General features: G+C 47.5%; 1 protein-coding gene across 4 annotated transcripts in view; it reads right to left on the reverse strand.

Annotated features, from left to right (window-relative positions):
• Positions 1 to 22,566, reverse strand: part of LOC127005086 (guanine deaminase-like) — a 47,409-nt gene that overhangs the window by 15,070 nt on the left and 9,773 nt on the right. For all 4 annotated transcript variants that reach the window (XM_050873597.1, XM_050873612.1, XM_050873607.1 and 1 more), the window contains exons 2-6: positions 10,017 to 10,109; positions 9,746 to 9,834; positions 8,887 to 9,058; positions 8,232 to 8,453; positions 6,055 to 6,270 (exon numbers count right to left, since the gene is read on the reverse strand). In XM_050873597.1, the coding sequence (XP_050729554.1) occupies positions 6,055 to 6,270; positions 8,232 to 8,453; positions 8,887 to 9,058; positions 9,746 to 9,834; positions 10,017 to 10,106 (789 nt within the window). In that variant the 5' untranslated portion in view covers positions 10,107 to 10,109. The remainder of the gene's footprint in view (positions 1 to 6,054; positions 6,271 to 8,231; positions 8,454 to 8,886; positions 9,059 to 9,745; positions 9,835 to 10,016; positions 10,110 to 22,566) is intronic.

Here is a 22,566-nt window from a genome sequence, read left to right on the forward strand (position 1 = left end):
AAAGTGAAGGCAAGAAAGGAGGTTAGTAACTGTGAAGGAAACAGTAATTAATATTCATTTTTTTTTAAAGTTTCGCCTATTGCGCATATGGCTTGGTGGGGCCATGGTCGTCAGCGCCAGCCCGTTGTGGTGCAGATAAGTGTTATAACGGCGCCATCTTGCTTGGCTCATGCAGCCCCGCCCCCTCCCCCCGAGCTCATCTTTGATCCCCTTCTAGAAAGGATTCGGGTTGAAAGGTGGTCTTCAGGACAATATGTGGGTAGGGCACTCTGTGATGACTGAAAAATTGCCAACCTGTTTGTCTGTCGCGAAGAGCAAGACGCGAACTTGCGTCCTCCTGAACACCACGCCAGCACGCTGACCAGTTTCCCACCGCCTCCCTAATCTGTATATTATGTAGTAACTGTTAGACCAGTGGTTCACAAACACATGGTCGCTAACCTGATTAGGGGACCGAGTGTGTTTCTGAGGGTCGCTGGGGGTTTGGAAAATAGCCATAATTATAACTATATCCACAGCTGTACGGGATATATATATATATATAAATATATATATATATATATATATATATATATATATATATATATATATATATATATATATATATATATATATATATATATATATATATATATATATATATATATATATATATATATATATATATATATATATATATATATATATATATATATATATATATATATATATATATATATATATATATATATATATATATATATATATATATATATATATATATATATATATATATATATATATATATATATATATATATATATATATATATATATATATATATATATATATATATATATATATATATATATATATATATATATATATATATGTATATTGGAGCCTTGGAGTCCACGCCTTGGGGGGGGGGGGGAACCATAAATTCCCCAGGGAGGACTCCTCTTCTGGCTGTCGACTTGAGAGGTGTCCTGATGACTCCTCGAACCTCCTCCTTATCAATTTCTGCAACATTCGCGGTCTTCGTTCTAATTTTCATTCTGTGGAACACCATCTCTCCTCCTCTAAGCCTCACCTTCTCTTCCTCACCGAAACACAGGTTTCTGAGGCTACTGACAGCAACCTCTACTCTGTTCCCTTCTACTATCTCTATCCTAAATTTCAATCCAAAGCTGGATGTTGCGTCTACGTGCGCAACGACATCACTTGCTCTCGTGCCCACGACCTTGACTCTTCTGAATTTTCTACCATCTGGCTAAGACTTCATTGTCATTCTATTACTAAATACATCTGTGCTGTTATCTCTCACCTCACTCTACTAACTATGTAAAATTCTTTGACTATTTGAACTCTAAAGTGGAGCACGTCTTGACTCACTCTCCCTTCGCTGAAATCTCCATCTTAGGAGATTTCAATATTCACCACCAGCTTTGGCTTTCATCCTCTTTCACTGACCAGCCTAGTGAACAAGCCTACAACTTTGCTCTCCTCAACGACCTAGAACAGTTGGTTCAGCACCCTACTCGTATCCCCGACCGTCTTGGAGACAGGCCCAACATTCTAGACCTCTTCCTTACCTCTAATCCTTCTGCTTACTCTGTCAAACTGTTCTCTCCGTTGGGCTCCTCCGATCATAACCTTATTTCTGTTTCCTGTCCTATCGCTCCTGTACATCCTCTGGACCCACCGAAGAGGCGATGCTCCTGGGATTTTGCATCAGTTCGGTGGGACGACCTGAGGATGTACTTTTCCGATTTCCCGTGGAATGATTACTGCTTCCAGGAGAGAGACCCCTCTGGGTGTGCTCAGCGCATCACAGAGGTGATTGTTTCTGGAATGGAGGCATACATTCCACGTTCTTTCTCTCCTCCCCATGCTAAAAAGCCTTGGTTTAATCATTCTTGTTCTCGTGCTATTAAAGATAGAGAGGCAGCTCACAAAAGGTTCCAGAACCTTCGAACACCCGCTAAATTTGATCTTTACATTTCAGCCCGGAATCGAGCCAAATCTATTCTCCGATTTACCAAAACTTCTTTTATCAATAGAAAATGTCAACATCTTGCTTCTTCTAATTCTTCACGTGACTTCTGGCATCTAGCCAAAAATATCTCCTCCAATTTCACTTCTTCCTCTTTCCCTCCTTTCTTTAACCCCGACGGCAGCACTGCCGTCTCATCTGTCTCTAAGGCTGAACTCTTCGCTCAAACTTTCTGTAAAAACTCCACCCTGGACGATTCTGGACATATTCCTCCTACTCATCCCCCCTCTGACTCCTTTATGCCTGTTATTAAAATTCTTCCAAATGATGTTTTCTATGCCCTCTCTGGCCTCAACTCTCAGAAGGCTTATGGACCTGATGGAGTGCCTCCTATTGTCCTTAAAAACTGTGCTTCCGTGCTGACACCCTGCCTGGTCAGACTCTTTCGTCTCTGCCTATCAATATCTACCTTTCCTTCCTGCTGGAAGTATGCCTTTGTACAGCCTGTGCCTAAGAAGGGTGACCGTTCCAATCATTCAAACTACCGCCCTATAGCTTTACTGTCCTGTCTATCTAAAGCTTTTGAATCAATCCTTAACCGGAAGATTCAAAAGAACCTTTCCACTTCTAACTTTCTATCTGATCGCTAGTATGGGTTCCGCAAGGGGCGCTCTACTGGCGATCTTCTTGCCTTCCTAACTAACTCTTGGTCATCCTCTCTTAGCCGTTTCGGTGAAACCTTTGCTATTGTGCTGGACATATCAAAAGCTTTTGATAGGGTCTGGCACAAATCTTTGCTTTCCAAACTACCCCCCTACGGTTTCTATCCTTCTCTCTGTATCTTTATCTCCAGTTTCCTTTCTGACCGTTCTATTTCTGCTGTGGTGGACGGTCACTGTTCTTCCCCTAAACCTATTAACAGTGGTGTCCCACAATGTTCAGTCCTATCTCCCACTCTCTTTCTGTTGTTCATTGATGATCTTCTTTCTAAAACGAACTGTCCTATCCATTCTTACGCCGATGACTCCACTCTGCATTACTCAACTTCTTTTAATAGAAGACCCACTAAACAGGAACTTAACGATTCAAGGCTGAAGGCAACAGAACGCTTAGCCTCAGACCTTACTATTGTTATGCCGGACGTGTTACTTGGGTTCCGTGTCGCCGTCAGGAGACTCCGTGGGAGGGAGATATGTAAACACTTCGCACAGCTTCTGTAGTTTAATATTCTTCCTTAGTAGTACACTTCACTTTGACTCTTCACTTACCACTAGCTTACTATGACTGGGACTGGCCCTCTCGCCCTCTTCTCCTATATATATCCAGAACAGTACAGTCTAGAATATTACAGTATATTTCAGATCATACAAGAACATGTAGCAAAAATATATGCGAGTTGGCAACACTTCCCGCCTGGCGCCTGGCCCACTTCCCGCCTGGCGCCTGGCCGCGCCCCGTGGGGCGCGGACGGCTCGCCTTGCTCCCCGCCCCTTTGCTCGTTTCTCCGGGAGCCTTCTAGAGGCCTATGGTCGCCGGGGGAAGCTTCCAGCACAACACTATTATTTCCGATTGGGGCAAGATGAACCTGGTGTCCTTCAACGCCTCAAAGACATAGTTTCTCCACCTATCCACTCGACACAATCTTCCAAACAACAATTCCCTATTCTTTGACAACACACAGCTATTACCTTCTTCAACACTAAACATTCTCGGTCTATCCCTAAGTCAAAATCTCAACTTGAAACTTCATATCTCATCTCTTACTAAATCAGCTTCCTCTAGGCTGGGCGTTTTGTACCGTCTCCGCCAGTTCTTCTCTCCCGCACAGTTGCTATCCATTTACAGGAGCCTTGTCCGCCCTCGTATGGAGTAAGCTTCTCATGTGTGAGGGGGTCCACTCACAAAGCTCTCCTTGACAGAGTGGAGTTAAAGACTCTTCGTCTCATCAGCTCTCCTCTTCCTACTGATAGTCTTCTACCTCTCAAATTCCGCCGCCATGTTGCCTCTCTCTCATTCTTCTATCGATATTTTCATGCTGACTTCTCTTCTGAACTTACTAACTGCATGGCTCCCCCCCTCCCGCGGCCCCGCTGCACACGACTTTCTACTCATGCTCATCCCTATACTGTCCAAACATCTTATGCAAGAGTCAACCAGCATCTTCACTCTTTCATCCCTCACGCTGGTAGACTCTGGAACAATCTTCCTTCATCTGTATTTCCTTCTGCCTACGACCTGAATTCTTTCAAGAGGAGGGTATCAGGACACCTCTCCTCCCGAAATTGACCTCTCCTTTTGGACACTCCTTTGACCTCTATTAAGGAGCAGTGAGTAGCGGGCTTTTTTTTTTTTTTTTTTCTTTGCGCCCTTGAGCTGTCTCCTTAGCTGGGTAAAAAAAAAAAAAAAAAAAAAAATATATATATATATATATATATATATATATATATATATATATATATATATATATATATATATATATATATTTATATATATATATATATATATATATATATATATATATATATATATATATATATATATATATATATATATATAGACTGGACAGAGAGAGGTGAGACGGCTTGGGGAGCGGAGAGTTGTGTGCGAGACGAGCTGAGGGACGATACACGCATGACGGTTGAGTCGGGGTGCTAGTGTTCGGTCCTGCTTAGAGTCGTGTGCGTCCCTTGTACGTGTCTGTCGTGCCTCTGTGTGCCTGAATAACCAGCATTGTGCCCGAGAACTGCTGTACTGTGTATGGAACCTGTCATTAAACGAGGAATTAGTGTTGAACGTGCGTTTTCCTTGAGCCCCGGCCTCAGGCGTTCTCTCCTTGGGGTTTTGTAGGCCGCTGTCGGTGTCTGGCGCCCTCCTTGCTGTTCTGGGTTCACGACCCTGTGTCTTCAGCACGCCGCCTGCCTGCCTGGTGTTGGTGTGTTGGAAGGAGTAGCGTAACAAGTGGTGTCAGGAGTGGGATAAGTGAACAGTGAACAGCGAAACGCGCTGAGTCATCATGGCGTCCCAAGATGGCAGCCTTGAGGGAGAGGAGGCGGGCACTATTTTTTTTTTTTTACAGAAAAGGAGATAGTTCAAGGGCGTGGAAAAAAAAACAATAATGAAAAAAAGCCCGCTACTTACTGCTCCCGAATAGAGTACATAGGAGTGTCCAAAAAGAGAGGTCAATTTCGGGAGGAGAGGTGTCCTGATACCCTCCTCTTGAAAAACTTCAAGTCGTAGGCAGGAGGAAATACAGATGAAGGAAGATTGTTCCAGAGTTTACCAGCGTGAGTGATGAAAGAGTGAAGATGCTGGTTAACTCTTGCATAAGGGGATTGGACAGTATTGGGATGAGCTTGATTAGAAAGTCGTGTGAGGCGAGGTCGCGGGAATGGGGGAGGCATGCTGCAAGTTCAGAAGAACAGTTAGCGTGAAAATATCGATAGAAGAAAGAAAGAGAGGCAACATCGCGTAGTAGGAGGAGGAAAGCTGATGAGATAAAGAGCCTTAGACTCCACTCTGTCCAACAGAGCTGTGTGAGTGGAGCCTCCCCACACGTGAGATGCATACTCCATACGAGGGTGGACAAGGCCCCTGTATATGGGTAGCAATTATGCGGGGGAGAAGAACTGGCGGAGGCGATACAGAACGCCCAACCTCGAGGAAGCTGATTTAGTGAGAGAGGAGATGTGAAGTTTCCTGTTAAAATTTTGAGTTAAGGATATACCGAGGATATTTAGTGTTGAAGAGGGTGACATCTGAGTGTTGTCGAAGAATAGGGGATAGGTGTTTGGAAGATTGTATCGAGTTGATAGGTGGAGAAATTGAGTTTTTGAGGCATTGAAGGACACAAGGTTCCTTCTACCCCAATCGGAAATGATAGCAAGGTCTGAGGTTAAGCGTTCTGCAGCCTCCAGTCTGGAGTCATGTACTTCCTGTCGGGATGATGGTCTTCTATTGAAAGAAGTTGAATAATGCAGAGTGGAATCGTCGGCGTATGAGTGGACAGGACAGTTTGTTATGGAAAGAAGATCTCTCTCTCTCTCTCTCTCTCTCTCTCTCTCTCTCTCTCTCTCTCTCACCTTGTCCGTCAGCAGTCCTGTGTTGTGGTAGAGGTGCGTGTAGGAGCGGAATTTAGGGAAGAGCTCTTTGACGAAGGCTATCTCAGGGCGGCTCTCGCAGAGGTGGCTCTGCACATGACACTTGTACTTGGCTGCCAGCTGTCCCAGGCCCCTCAGCTGATCCTCGGGGCACGTAATAGCGAAGCGTGGAGTCACAACAGGGAGGACGAGCGGCGACTGCATGTAAGTGTGATAGGAATATAAGTTAGTATTGAAAAAGATCCAGGGGCTGTATATACAGTAAAGGCATTAAACATAAAAAAATAAGCTAGGCCAATGCAAACACACACACACACACACACACACACACACACACACACACACATATATATATATATATATATATATATATATATATATATATATATATATATATATATATATATATATATATATATATATATATAAAAAAAAAAAAATGTCCATGGTTCAGCTTAGAGTCAATGGCTACTGAAGTTTTAGTGCAGCAATGACACTTTAATTAAACTGCAAACCTCTCCGCAAACGTAAACAAGGTGGGGATCGCTTTTACAGCAAAACCGTCAACTCTTTTCTAAAATAACGGGTATAACAGTAGTACTTACAGTAGTTATTGAGAATCACTACGCGCCTCCAAAATACGATATTACGCTTCCATATCATACTCAAGGGAGAAAATACATGTCCCTTAACCATAATATGAAGGCGGAAAAACTTAAAAGTAAAGAAAAAGTGGTAAAGGTAGTGAAAAGGCATATACATACATTTGTTTTGGTGGCGGCGGCGGACATTGGGAGATGAGCAGTGTTGCCAACGATCCGGTTAGCGTTGGTACGCTAAGTTAGCGATGGTACGCTTAGTTAGCGATTAGCCCTTGCATGTGAGACCAGGTCCACCACGCGTTTTTTTTTTTTATAACACGCACCTTTACCGAATACTATACCCGGCCCGAACCTTCACAAAACCCTTTGGGTAAGGGTGCGTGTTAAAAAAAAAAAAAAAAAACACGCGTGGTGGACCTGGTGGTCTAATCGCTAACCAAGCGTTGGATCGTTGGCATCACTGCTCACCCCCCAATGTCCGCCGCCGCCACCAAAACAAATGTATGTAGCCTATATGCCTTTTCACTACCTTTACCACTTTTTCTTTACTTTTAAGTTTTTCCGCCTTCATATTATGGTTAAGGGACATGTATTTCGTCCCTTAAGTATAATATGGAGGCATAATATCGTATTTGAAGGCGCGTAGTGATTCTCAATAATTACCGTACTTACCACTACTTCATATAAAATGACACCAGTCAGGATGAAAATTAAGTGACTTAATTAATGCTTGTACCTAAACAAACCAATGGACGGCTGTACACCAAACCTGACAACACGCGCAATGCACGCTACGTTTCCTTAGTAGAGAGGGATCATTGAGGTAAGACAGACCTTCATAAAACTGCTTAACTTTGTTTGATTGATAAACACAAACAATATAGGATAATATTGAGGATATATTAGGGAGACTGGTTATTATTGGATACTTAAAAGTGCCTGTTTCTCCTTTGTTCGCTCATTACATACGTGTCCAACAAACATTAAAACATATTCAAGTTTGAAAAATCACACTTCCTTATGTTTTAAAAATGTAAAAGAATATTACAACAACTGACTTAAGATGAAGAATAATAATAAAGAAATATGATGCAAAATTTTTATAGCCGTTACCCCTCTGAATGTCGCTGTCTCCGCCATGTTTGTTTACATCTCAAAGCAGTACCCTCGGATCTATAAGAAGGATCAATCCTGGTAGGTCCCAGCAAATATTAAGGGTTTTAAATGTAAAGTAATGGGATTTGATAAGGATCTGAATACATGTGAAACTTTAATGATGACCTGATAGTGAAGAGGGCTATGAAAGTCGGGCGAAAAATCTCCACCTGACATTCGTGGTTCAAACCCGTTTATTATATTTTTTTCATATGCCTGCCGAAATTGGGGGGTGCGTCTTATAATCCCATGCATCTTATAAGCCGTCAAATACTGTATTTGTATTATATATATATATATATATATATATATATATATATATATATATATATATATATATATATATATATATATATATATATATATATATATATATATATTTATATATATAGGTATATACACCTGAAGATTCCTGATGTAAAGAATCAACTCCTCCGTTTCACGTAAGCTTTCCTCCAAGCTGCTCTCACGGCAGTTTTCTGGACAATTAACCATCATGTTGACTTTGCCGACGAGTGCGCGCTGGCCTTTGTCCGCCACCGTCGCCGCCAGAATTTTGGTGGCCGGTAAATGGACTGAGGCGAAGTAGGAGGCGGTCGTGGTGCCGCTGCGTAACAGCCGATCCTGTGAAAAGTACGTTAAACGAAATGCAGGTGATGCATGCTAGGGCTTATTTATTTCACGAAGGACAATATTTATTTATTGCAGAAGCACCCTCGTATCTCTCTCTCTCTCTCTCTCTCTCTCTCTCTCTCTCCCATGCACACCACCGCCACCATTGCAATTAACTACAAAACCATCGCCATCATCAATAGTACTTTCCGCATCACCACAACCTTTATCACCCACAGAGTAAATAAAGAAGATTATATATTTGTTATATAGTGTTATATTTTGATTAATGATGTTAATTCCTTCTGAGTCTCTTTTTCTCTCGTGGGGGTTGAGGATATGGATGTGACAGCTCAGTTAAGTTCCACCTCCGAGTCTTTTTCTCTAAAAGGAAATGAGAACAGGGATGTGACTGCTTAATATGAGAAATAAAAAAATTACTCACCACCACGCGGGGATACACCTCGTGGGCCACCTTGACGTCAGAGAAGGAGGCCTCGGTAGGGAAGGTGTACTTCTGCAGCCACTCCAGCAACGGCAGATCCATCTTGAGACCGTTGTTGAGGAACTGGGATGCGTGCACGTGCGTGTCGACCAGCCCCGGCATGAGAAACTGGCTACGTGAGGGATTGTTGGTTGAGACACACACACACACACAAAAAAAAAATTTTTTTTTACCGTGTAATCTTTAACCTATGCGCCTCCGAGGAGCAATGGTTATTGTGCCTAACGATCGATCCGCGGTCCCGAGTTCGAATCCCAGTCCGGGCAGTCGGCGTGCAACTCAGCCAGCTGTTCATCCTCCCTTTCGATCAGGTCGATAAATGGGCATGTACACCAGGGGAAACCAGAGGAAAGTAAACTGTGGCAGTCCCAAACTTCTGCCCGTCTCCCGAGGTAATATGTTAACAACATGGGATCGAAGGGCCAATGTGGCAAAGATGAGTACCGCAGCCAGAGCGTATATGCACAAAACTTTACCTTTACCCAAATAAAAAATTGGCCCAGACAACTGATACTCATCCCGGTATTTAAGCTTACCAAAATTTTGTTATTCGAATGTCTGATTTTTTTTTTTTTTACAGCAAAGGAAGCAGCTCAAGGGAAAAAAAAAAAAAAGAAATAAAAGCCCATTAAAAGAGGAGTGGTTGAAAGAGAAAGTCGATTCATAGCGCTATGAAATGTATGTCCTTTTCTAAGTTCTTTCAGGAAGGCTAGATCAGGTACCCTGTGGCGATGAAGAGGTAAATTCTCATACGAAAATTTAAACAAAATGAGAATATATTGTAGAAGAATATTCCCACCTGGCTGTGAGATGGACGATGGAGGAGTCCGGGAAACTATATTCAGTTTGCATATCCATTAGCTTCTCTACGTCCTCCACGAAGATGATCTACAAGAGAAAAAAAATAGTAATGCAACAGAACTAGAGTGATAAACAACAGTTCCTCTTCGGTCTAGGCCACTACGTCTATGTATCTTCTGTCAAGAAATAAGAAGCTTACCTTGGTATTGAGAGAGAGAGAGAGAGAGAGAGAGAGAGAGAGAGAGAGAGGTGGTGGGGCACAGACTCACCTCCCGCCCAAGGACCCCCACCGCTGCCTGCCGTATGTGCATGTGCGTCTCGCCAATACTGTGCACGAGGGTCCCCACGAACACCTGCATGCTCTGGGGAAAGACGAATGAATGTTACTACTACTAATAATAATAATGTTAAACCTATTTTGTGATCTACTTAGTGAGGATATTTCATTGGAATTATGTCTAAAACACACACACACACACACACACACACACACACACACACACCGTTTCGTAAAACAACTAGCTACTACAAGAAGCATAACAACTCTTGCCAGACGCAAAACAACTCCTGCATCATATCTATATCTATCTATATATCTATCTATCTATATCTATATTTATCTATCTATCTATCTATCTATCTATCTATCTATCTATATCTATCTATATTCATATCTATATCTATATCTATCTATCTATCTATCTATCTATATATCTATATCTATCTATCTATCTATCTATCTATCTATCTATCTATATCTATCTATCTATCTATCTATATATATATATATATATATATATATATATATATATATATATATATATATATATATATATATATATATATATATACAGTTTTTTACATTCTTGACACGGAAGTATACTGTGGAGCCTGACGCAGGCGACATATGGGGACGGTTTGAAGGCGGGAATGTGTAGTGACCCATTAAACACACCATTTTCTTTCTCGTTTCCTCCACCTTCATTTCTTCAGTCTGCCCTGTAAATCTCCTTGTCCTCTTTCTCTTCTTCCACTCTCATCACACTGTAATATCTTGTCTTTATATTCATCAGACTGCAAGTCACTACATGTAAATATATGTATACAATCACTCCTATTATTACAAACATTAACATACTGAAACTGCATCACCATAAAGCCATTACTGTAAAAATTAGCGCATACGAACTTCTGTAAATAACCAATCGCCGTTCGTAAAAACATGTATATTCTAGGAAATAACTGACGAGGAACACAGATGCGTCACCGCCACCACACCCACATGAGGCGCACCTGACCAAGCAAACACCGGCGGGCTGATGCCCGCTTTGTACACTTTTTATAACAAATGTATGTATATATATATTTTTTTTATTGTATATGTATTTGTGTATCTTTTGTACAATAAACCTTTAAACAACAAAAACAACTTAACGGGCCGTCTTCTGACAAGGGCTCGTTCCCCTAGTGATACTAGGGGTAAATCTTTAACAACAACATAACTTCGCTTGTCAATTAGGGATGGGCAAGTACCGTTAATTTGAGTACCGGTAGTACCAGTACCGAAAACTCAAGTACCGTAAGTACCGGTACCGGTACCGGTACCCGAAGGAGTTTTTCTTTTCTTAATGACTTCTGATGAAATTCCCAAATAAATTTCCTGTAAAGAAAACTCTCTCTCCTTCAACTTAATATCAACTAGAGTAGAAATGCAACGTTTAGGAGCCTTCTGATTAATGTAAAATCACTTAGGTTTAAGGACAGACCACCTAGTCTGGACCATGGGGTCTGTGTGGTCTGATTTTCTATGTAAATCTATGTAAATCTCTCTCTCTCTCTCTCTCTCTCTCTCTCTCTCTCTCTCTCTCTCTCTCTCTCTCTCTCTCTCTCTCTCTCTGAATGAAGTGAATATTTATTTTTTCGATAAAAAATAGCATGTATAGTTATGGATGTACTCGATCATAGTCTAATAACAATAACAATATATATTAGCGTTTTCTAAAGACTCGTGGGACTCACTAACTTTTAACCCAAGACTTCGTTTTCTTTTTACTTGCCACTGTTAAATTCGTATGACTCGTTAACTTTTATATATATATATATATATATATATATATATATATATATATATATATAGAGAGAGAGAGAGAGAGAGAGAGAGAGAGAGATCACCACTTAGTAAGTGGATATCTCGGTGATATGGGTAGTGGGTACTCGATCACAGTCTAATAACAATAACAATATTTATTAGCAACCTAAAAAAGAAAAAGAATCGGACATGAAGAATTATCCAGTAACTCCAATAAATAAATAAAAAAATAAAATAATGGAACGGGAGCTGTGATGGAAACGGAAAGCAGGACAAAATGGTGGGAACTTGGGGAGATGGTCAGCGGGGCAGTGACTCAGCGTCTACACATAGAGCCCATACCGCATGGAGACGGGCGAGCGCCGAGCGTCACTAAGATCCAAACGGTACCGGTACTAGCGGCAATGCGCAGTGCCGAGTGATCATTAAGCTTCCTGGAACCCAAGTGATCATGAGGCTTCGCGGTACCTGGTACCGGTACCGGGTACCGCGAGGAATCGATTCTTCGCGGTACCTGGTACCGGTAGCTGGTATCGGTACTGGTACCGCGAAGCCTCATGATCACTTGGGTTCCGGGAAGCTTAATGATCACTCGGCACTGCGCATTGCCGCTAGTACCGGTACCGTTTGGATCTTAGTGACGCTCGGCGCTCGCCCGCCTCCATGTGGTATTACGCGGTATGGGCCCTGTGTGTAGACGCTGAGTTACTGCCCCGCTGACCGTCTCCCCAAGTTCCCACCATTTTGTCCTGCTTTCCGTTTCCATCACAGCTCCCGTTTCCATTATTTCATTATTTTATTTATTTATTGGAGTTACTGGATAATTCTTCATGTCCGATTCTTTTTCTTTTTTAGGTTGTTAATAAATATTGTTATTGTTATTAGACTATGATCGAGTAGTCGAGTACCCATATCACCGAGATATCCACTCACTGAGTGGTGATCTCTCTCTCTCTCTGAATGAAGCGAATATTTATTTTTTCGATAAAAAAATAGCATGTATAGTTATTATGGATGTACTCGATCATAGTCTAATAACAATAACAATATTTAGCAGCAACCTAAAAAAAAATCGGACATGAAGAATTATCAATAAATCCAATAAATAAATCCGAGCAACTGGTACCGGTACCGTACCGTTTAGCTGGTACCGTTAGTACCGGTACTAGTACCGGTAGCTGCCCACCCCTATTGTCAATCAGTCTAGCGTGAACCGCGGTCAAGGGCAGACGGGCAGCTCCGCGCTCCCTCTGACCTGCCCGGCAACTCTCTCGACCACGTTTTCTCGGGCGTTTGAAGACGAACTCGAAGATTGACCTAGTGCTTAACAGTGCGGGGAAGAGAGGAAGGGCCCCCTCTCCGTCAGCGTCCCCAGAGAAGGACTCGACACTGAAAAAGGCTCGCGACCACGTCCGTAACCTGCTCAACGACTGGAGCAGTGAGGAGTGGTCGCCTGAAGGCGCCGCTCGCTGTCTTCAGCACGACCCGATGGAGGGCAACGCCAGTGATTTAGGTTGTGACCCACTCGACCTGTCCATCGTCAGCGTGAACGAGGAGCAGCAGCAGCAGCAGGACGAGGACCAAGAATGGACGACCATCACGAGAGGTCGAGCTCGCCACCAGCAACCCCCGAGGCCCAAATTCAAGCTGGGCAGCCTGGGGGACCACGACAGCGCCTACCAAGCCATCACCGCCCTCGAGAGGGAGCAACCGAGCCTGCGGATGGAGGTAAGGCCCAACCTTCAGGGCGAGTACGTCCTTACACCCAGGGACGAGGAGTCCGCGGCACTCCTCCGCTGCCTCGCCGAAGAAGGGAACAGGGTGCTCCTTCTCGACCCCAGCGAAAGGAGGCATAAGGTGGTGCTGGAGCGCTACCCTCTTGACCTCCCTCTCGACGCGGTGGAGGCTCACCCTCAAGTGGTCTCCGCACAGCGCCTGTGCTCCCGGAGGGACAAGGAGCCCACAAGGCAGGTGCTGCTTGTGTTGGTGGGGCCGCCGCCCGCCAAGCTAGACCTCGGCTGCTGGGGCAAGTACCACCTGCGCCCTTACCAAGGTGAGCCTGTGAGGTGCTTCAAGTGTCAGCGCTACAACCATCTCGGGGCACGGTGTGGACACGCCGTCAGGTGCGGCGTGTGCAGCCAGCCCCACCCTACGGAGGAGTGCATCGCCCGCCACAAGGCCTACGAGGCGACCACCGCCAATTGTCCCAACTGTGGGAAAAGCCACCACGCGTGGAACCCACGGTGCCCCGAGAGGCTCCGCAGGCTGCCCCGGACACATCGACGGCAACAGCAGCAGCCCCAGGCGCTACCAAGGCGGCGACGACGGCGCCGCCCCAAGACACCACGCGGCCAGCCCCGGCAACAGGCCTCCCAGCAACAGCAACAACGGCAGCAGCAGCCCCGCACGGACGCTCCACGAGGCCAGCCCCGGCAACAGGCCGCCCATCGCCGGCAGCAGCAGCAGCAGCCCCGCTCGGACGCTCCACGAGGCCAGCACCGGCAGCAGCAGCAGCAGCCCCATCCGGATGCTCCACGTGGCCTGCAGCAGCAGCAGCAGCAGAGACACCAGCAGCCCCCACGTGCCCAGCCCCAGCAACAGCGGCGGCAAACCTCCTCACCTGCCCTGCCTCCAACCAGGTCAGCGTGGGGTCAACGGCAGGTCCCCAGAGACGCCTACACCCTATCCCAGTCCTCATCAAGGCCGAAAGGAGGGATAAGCCGGAAGGACCGGAAGGACGCAATTGTTCCCCCTCCCACCATCACCAACCCGAGCAAGGAGGAGCAAGATCGCGTTTTCCTCGCAGCAGCGCACAGGTCAGAGGCCCTGCCGGCTCCGCCCCCTCGACGACTGGCCCGCCACCAACAACGGCGGAGAGACGCGCCACGACCCCGAGCGACCCTCTCTCTCTGTCTCCCTCACCGAGGAAACACGCGCGGTGGTGAACGCTATCATGGGGCGTATGACGCAGCTGTTGGCGAAGCTCCTGGCCACGCCCCCGCCAGACAGGAGGATCTGGGGACGGTTACAGCCATCTCTGAGTGCGGCCTCCAGTCACCACACACCTCGAGGGACCCTTGCCTGCGCGCCCTCCACCCAGCTGTCCCCTGCCACCACCAAGATGGAGAGTCGCGGTGCTAAGAACGCCGCCTATACGGGACCGCCTGCGGGTCCCCCTTAGCTCAGAGTCCTGCAGTGGAACGTGCAGGGTCTGCGTCCCAAGAAGCATCAGGTGCTGCAGGCCGTCTTCGAGGAGGACTTGGATGTAGTGCTCCTCCAGGAGACCCTAGCGCCTGCCGACTTCGAGTGGCGGGTGGCGGGCTACAGCCTCCACTCGCTCCACGCCAAAGACGGCACTCGCGGCTGTGCGGCGCTGGTGAGGAGGGCCATCCCGCACACTAGAGTCGCCGCCCCAGTCCACTGCGGGGATGGCGTGGAGGTTCTGGTGTTTGAGCTGCACATGGGAGGCCGCCTGCTGCTGGTGTACAATATTTACAGGAGCCCGAGACACCAGCTGGAGGCGGGAGAGCTGCTCACCCTCGCCTCCCACACGAACCTCCTGGTGGCGGGCGACCTCAACGCCCACCACCCCATGCTGCACTCTCCGTCCCGAGCCAACGAGACGGGCCGCCACCTGGCAGTCCTGCTCGAAGACATCCCTCACGTCCGCCTTCTCAACACAGGGGAGGCCACCCACACCCGAGGGGGCAGGCTCGACCTCACGCTGGCGTCGAGAGACCTGGCGGCCGGCGCCACCTGGCAGGTGCACCCCACCCTCACCAGTGACCACTTCGCCACCCTCACCACACTCCCACTCGCTCCGCCCGCTCCGCACCGCCCTCCTCCGCGCTGGAACCCCAGGAGAGCGGACTGGCCCAAGTTTCAGTCCCCCCTCGAGGAGTGGTGGGCCGCCTACCGGCCTCCGGCTGACCTCCACCAGCAGGAGAGGGACCTGACGGCGGCCATACAGAGGGCAGCCGACGCAGCCATCCCGAGGAGTGCTCCAAACCGCCGTCATCGACCTGACTGGTGGTTTTACACCGAGGAGGTGCGGGAGCACAACCACCGCGTAAACGTCCACAGAAAGCTCTACAAGAGGCGCCCCAACCCCACCAACTTGAGACTCCTGCAGGACGTTGTGACCCGCGCGCGGTAGGTATCCCTGAAGGCCAAGGAGACCAAGTGGTTGGAGTGGTGCTCCACCTTCAGCCAGCACACGTCTCTGGGCCAACTGTGGAAAAGCGTGAGGACGGCTTCCGGCGCTGCCCCGCAACGCCCGGCCGCGCACCCACACCCGCAGCAGGAGGCAGAGAGGCTCGTCACGGTGTTCACCGCGCGGGGCTCCAGTAGCCAACTTCCTCCCGGCACACAATGCCTCCAGCAGCAGCTCCAGCCGCATCGCGACGACGCCGTCAGGGTGGCGGTGGAGGAAGCGGACGAGACCGATCGGCCCTTCACCCTGCGGGAGGTAGAGCGGGCGCAGAGGCGTGGCCGCGACACAGCAGCGGGGGCGGATGGAGTGCTGTACTCCATGCTGGTTCACGCCGGGTCAGCCGGGGACGCCGCGCTGCTGGCCGTGCTCAACGCGTCGTGGACGGCGGGCCGCCTGCCACCCGCGTGGAAGGAGGCCGATATTCAACCCATCCTCAAGTCGAGGGAACCCACCAAGCTCAGGCCCATCTCCCTCCTCAGCTGCACAGCCAAAACGGCAGAGAGAATGGTGCTGGCTCGGCTACAGTGGCACTTGGGGCCCCTTCACCCACACGTATTCGGCTACACCCGCGGCGTGAGCACGGCAGACAGCATCCTCACCCTGCTGGCGCAGGCCAACCACCGCCCTACCGTTGTAGTCTTCCTCGACCTCGAGAAGGCTTTCGAGCTGGCAAGTCCTCGGGCCGTGCACGCCGCTCTCGTGCGGAAGGGGGTGCGGGGAAGACTGCTGGCCTGGCTCCGGGACTACTTGCATCACCGCCGCGCCAGAGTCAAGTTCCAGGGCCTGAGGTCGAGCTCCCGGGAGTTCGAAAACGGGACGCCACAGGGCGGCATCCTCAGCCCCCTCCTCTTCAACCTGCTGATGGAGCAGCTGGTGGCCCTGCCCTTCCACGACGGCACCGTCCTTCTGAGCTACGCCGATGACCTCGCCCTCGTGGTCACCGGAAGGGGCAACAAGCTCAGGAGGACGCAGCAGGCGCTCGACCTCATCAGCGGGAAGTGCGAGGAGCTGGGGCTCAAGATCTCGGCGGAGAAGTCCCGGGCCATGATGGTGAAGGCGGCAGACCCAGCCTGGCAGCTCCGCGTCCAGGGAGTCGAGCTGGCGTGGATCGACTCCTACCAGTACCTCGGAGTGTGGGTGGACAAACGGCTGTCCTTCACAGCCCACGCCACCTACCTGAGGAAGAGGACGCAGGCCAGGCTGAACGTGATGCGGGTCATGACACGACCCACCGCGGGCGCCACTTTCTCCGTCCTGCGCCTGTACTACGTGCAGGCTGTCCGCTCGCTGGTGGACTAGAGCGCTCCCGTCCTCGTAGCGCTCTCCACCAACCAACAGGAGCGGCTCGAGGTGGTGCAAAACACCGCCATGAGGACCATGCTGGGGGCACCGAGGTGGTCCAGCGCATGCGTCATGCAGAACGAGACCAGTTTGGTGCCCCTCTCCATCAGAGTCCAGCAAATCATGGCCTGCCGCGTGGCCAGGGTGCTTCACCGTGACACGGAGGGCGTGGCGCAGAGGAGGCTGGGGCTCGCGCTGGTGCAGGACGAGACGCTCCTCCGCCGCAACCCGTGGCTGTTTCACGCACAGCTGGCCGTCCACAGCCTCGTCCGCATGGAGGGCTGGCCCTGGCCACAGGCGGACCTCCCTGCCCCCACCTTCCGCGCCCCGCCCCCGTGGGAGCTCCCCTCCGCAGAGTTCACCGCCACTCAACTCCCCGCCAGCAAGGCTGTCTGTCCCACCGCTGAGCTGCGGCAGCATGTCCTCATGGCCATGGCGCGGGTCACCGAGCCAGGCTGTGCGATCTACTACACCGACGGCTCGGTTGACCCAGACAGCGGAAGGACGGGCGCTGCTGCCATCACTGGCGGGACCGAACTGGGCGTGCGCACCCCCGACCACTGCTCCACCCTGCAGACCGAACTGGTGGCCATCCAGCTGGCCCTGGAGCACGCCCACCACCGTCAGGAGGCCACCGTGGTGCTGCACACTGACTCCAAGTCGGGACTACGGGCCCTCCAGCAGTCGCAGCCCAAAGACGACGTGGGCCTCGTCACCGCCATCCTGGGCAGCCTCCAGAGCCTCGCCGCGCAGGGGCGGCGGGTGAGGCTCAACTGGATTCCAATTCACGTGGGGATGCTGGGCAACGAGGCTGCCGACGCGGCCGCCAAGAGAGCTGCGGCGAGTCCCCAGGTGACTAAGCACGTGCCCCCCAGCCTGCGGCAGGTGAAGACTCGAGCCAGGCGCGCCGCAATCCAGGCGACCCGCCACACACACCAGCAGCTGGAGGCCAGAAAGAGGCAGGCGGCATGGTACGCTGCCTCCACCGACTACCAGCCGCTCGACGCCTCCCAGCAGCAGCCCAGGGCGGACGGCGTGCTGCTGCAGCGCGTCAGGCTGGATTTCTGCGCCAGGGAGGAGCTGTACGACGGCTTCCAGGGGCAGGAGTGCGACCACTGCGGGAGAAACAGCCGCAACCCTCTGCTGCACTACCTCCTGTCCTGCCCGGCCACCGCCGCCCTCAGAACACAGTCGCCAGCACTCGCCAAGCCTGCAGGCGACGTCCTCCTTAGCAGACGCGAGGCCAGGGCGGCCCATTTCGTCCGCCACACGCCCAGGGAGGTGATGCTGCGGGTGCTCAGGGCGGCACCCACGCCCCGCTGACCTGACCTGCCCGCAACACACCACCACAGGAAGAAGTCTGTGAGCAGCACAGAGCTCACACCGACACTCTGATTCCCTCACCGGCGGGCTGGTGCCCGCTTTGCATATGATATTGTATATGTTTCTTTTTTTTTTTTCTTTTTATCATGTAATGTATGTAATTTATGTGCAATAAACCATTAACTAACTAACTTCGCTTGTCAATGGAGTCACCACTGGTTATTAGTTGTGTCTTTTAACCTACAAGGCGGCTTTAACGGACCCAAACGGCGTTGTACCAGCTACAACGTATGCTGCCTCGAAAACACACAAACAGAAATGTTTGGTATTCGCTGTAGCAGCCTAGGCTGCCGCTACAAATGCATCTCGTGAGGTGATGGGGACGCGGCCTATCTATCTGTCTATCTATCTATCTATATGTACATCTATCTATCTATCTATCTATATATATAAAAGTATATATATATATATATATATATATATATATATATATATATATATATATATATATATATATAAATATACATATATATATATATATATATATATATATATATATATATATATATATATATATATATATATATATATATATATATATATATATATATATATATATATATATATATATATATATATATATATATATATATATATATATATATATAGATATATATACATGTATATATATATATATATATATATATATATATATATATATATATATATATATATATATTTATTTATATACATGTATATGGGTAGGCGGTGGCCGAAGTGATAGCGTACTGGACCCACATTCGCCGCGTGATGGACGACGCGGGTTCGAATCCTCACGCTACCACTCGGATTTTTCAGTCACCGCCGAGTGGCTTAAAACTACCCACATGCTGTCCTGAAGACTACCCATCAACCCGGACTCTAGAGGAAGCCGTCCAAGCGAATCAAGAACGAGTTCCGGGGGGCAGCATGAGCCAATGCAAGATGGCGCCACTATAAACACTCGCCTGCGCCAGAACGGGCTGGGCCGACCATCAGGCCCCACCTGGAAGAAGCCTTGGGCCGACCATCAGGCCCCACTGGGAAGATGCCTACCGGCGCAATAGGCAACAACGTAAAATATATATATATATATATATATATATATATATATATATATATATATATATATCTATATTTATATCTATATCTATATATATATCGGTCTATATATATATCTATATATATATCTATATATATATATATATATATATATATATATATATATATATATATATATATTAAATGACGTGCCTTTGAAGTCCGCAAAACCTGCAACGTAAGGGTCGTCAGCAACTGAGGGGTCCTCAGCATTTCACTCATCTCACCCATGTCGCTGCATCCCCTTACCGGAGTCTCACCCCCTTTTGGCCGGAGATATCTGGTTTCAGGTCCCGCTGTACTGCAAGTGCAGCGCTCCGCGAGGAGCGTCTACATTTACGATGTTAGCTCGATAATAATCCTCGGAAACGTGACATATCCCTCAGGTCCTTGGCCCCGCCAGCTATGTCGACACAGCACTTTTCTCGTGACGCAGCACACATCCGATCGCGACCACGACCACTCACTCACACCATCACTGTCTGCTTGTTCTCAATCCGGTGTAACTAAACTTGGAAGTCGATATATTCTTGAATGACATGCTGCTGTCATTGAAGCCCCACATTTTGTTCGCTCCGTTGGCTGGGTTAATGCATTGCTGTGATAATTTGAAGTTTGACGCGAATCGACATCCAGGCCCTTGGCACGCTGCACGCTGTTGAGTTTGTTGGATTGAACGCCACACGTTTCGTGATCGAACCTCGTATTACTATTATTGTTATTTTATTTATTTATTAATTTATATGTTACCATACTTTACCAATTGGAAGAGCCTGGCTCTATCTAAGTTAAAATGCCATCTCCCATCTATCGGACGAGCTGGCTTTGTCTGTCGTCGTCGTCGGCATTGAGGAAAGGAATGAGTTACCGATCGCTGTATCGTCAGCATAGCTTGGCGTTATCGCGATACTTTATCGCTGATAACAAAATCGGGTTATCGGCCATCCGCTACTTATTTAAATATATATCGATATCTTCGTTACTTTTGTAACCAAACGAACGATAATCGCTACTTTTTTTCTGCTTCTCAGAAAATGAAAAAAAACGTTGTCTCCCTACTGCGCATGCGTGGCCCGGGCGCCCGGTGTTGTATGAAAAATCTTCGGGGTATGAAATATCTTCGGTGAAGAGATTTCATACTCAGATCATTAACATTAAAACACTAGTTTATTTTTTTTATGTTACTCAAAAATCAATATATCAAAAAGAAAAATCATCTAACTTTGCCCAAAAAATTATTATTCACTGCCTCAAAACTGATATTTCATATTCGTTTGTGAGCATGCCATGGTATTGAAGGCACCCGGTGTTGTGTTATTTGGTGTCCCATCTTCAACAGCTGGCGCTTTTGTCTTCAGAACTGCGCATGTTCAGACCAGTAAGCGTAGCCCTGTACAGTCTCACAAAGCTTTTTAACACATTAAAAGTTGCTGGAAGGCTGAATCAGATATACAGTACTACCATCCTCGCTGTTTCTAGAACGACACTCTGTACATGTAAAATAGAACTCGTACAGAGTGTCGGTCTAGAAACAGCGGGGATGGTGGTAGTGGTACTGTATGTCTCATTCAGCCTTCCAGTAATTATTAATTACGGTTAAAAACCTTTGTGAGACTGTACAGGTCTACGCCGTCCGAGCATGCACAGTTCACGAGAGACTAGTGTTTGTAAACAAAAGCGCCAGCTTTTGACGGTGGGGACGCCAAATAACACAACACCGGCTTAAGCGTTTCTAGTATTACCGTCCATAGCTACGTGTCAACGTGTGGTTCTCAGGTTTCGTAAGTTTTGCAAAATAAGGATAATAAAAATTTGAATTCATCTATGTTTTTTTTTTAAATATCAGTATAGCATCGTTTTCGCCTATCGGACTTATCGCTAGCTAGTATCGGAATTGTAGATTTATATCGGTATCGGTTATCGGTTATCGCCTATATTAGTGTCTCCACTTAACAAATATCGGTTATCACCGATAAGGTTTTTCATTATCAGCTATCGGTTATCGGGAATAAGATTTTCTGTTATCGTTCCCAGCTATGATCGTCAATTTCTTGAAGCAAGTCCATTGCTCACCACTCTTTGCTGTCAGTTGTTTAACCAACGTGCGGTCATTGGTGTAGTTTACTCTCAAGATTCTGAACATCGAGATAGACTACGTCCTGATTACGTCATAAACAGTGACGAGGTTATTTTAAAAGGTCACTAGGTTCGACAAGCAGAAACTCTTGGTACGCAAGCCATGTTGAGAATCCTTGATTACCGAGTGACTTTCATGGTAACTTACAATTAAGGTGCCTCTAATTATGCTCTCGAGTGGTTTCCCTACAACTGAAGTTAGACTGATGGGCCTGTAATTACCCGGTTCTCCTATCTTAACACATTTTCCAATCTTGACGAAAGGGCATATTGAATCTGGTTGTGACCGGTTGTGAAAGAAGAGAGTATTTCAGAGTATTTCCCCCTTCCATCAGTGAAAATAGGATATACATTGCCTGTTCCTGGACTTTCATTTGTTTGAAGGAGAGCGTTTAGGCCCTTAAAAATTATTACCAAGTCGGGCAAGGCCCGCGAGGAATCATCGTTATTACTATTGGCTGATGCTGGCTTTCGGTGACTAGCATCCATCCATCGCAGTCAGTTAAGGGATACGTTCTTGAGCCTGAGAGCATAATATTGGTGAACAAATTAAGGATGTTTCTAGTATTCGTTTGTT

Source organism: Eriocheir sinensis, chromosome 3 (assembly GCF_024679095.1).
Source record: "Eriocheir sinensis breed Jianghai 21 chromosome 3, ASM2467909v1, whole genome shotgun sequence".
Lineage (NCBI taxonomy): Eukaryota > Metazoa > Arthropoda > Malacostraca > Decapoda > Varunidae > Eriocheir > Eriocheir sinensis.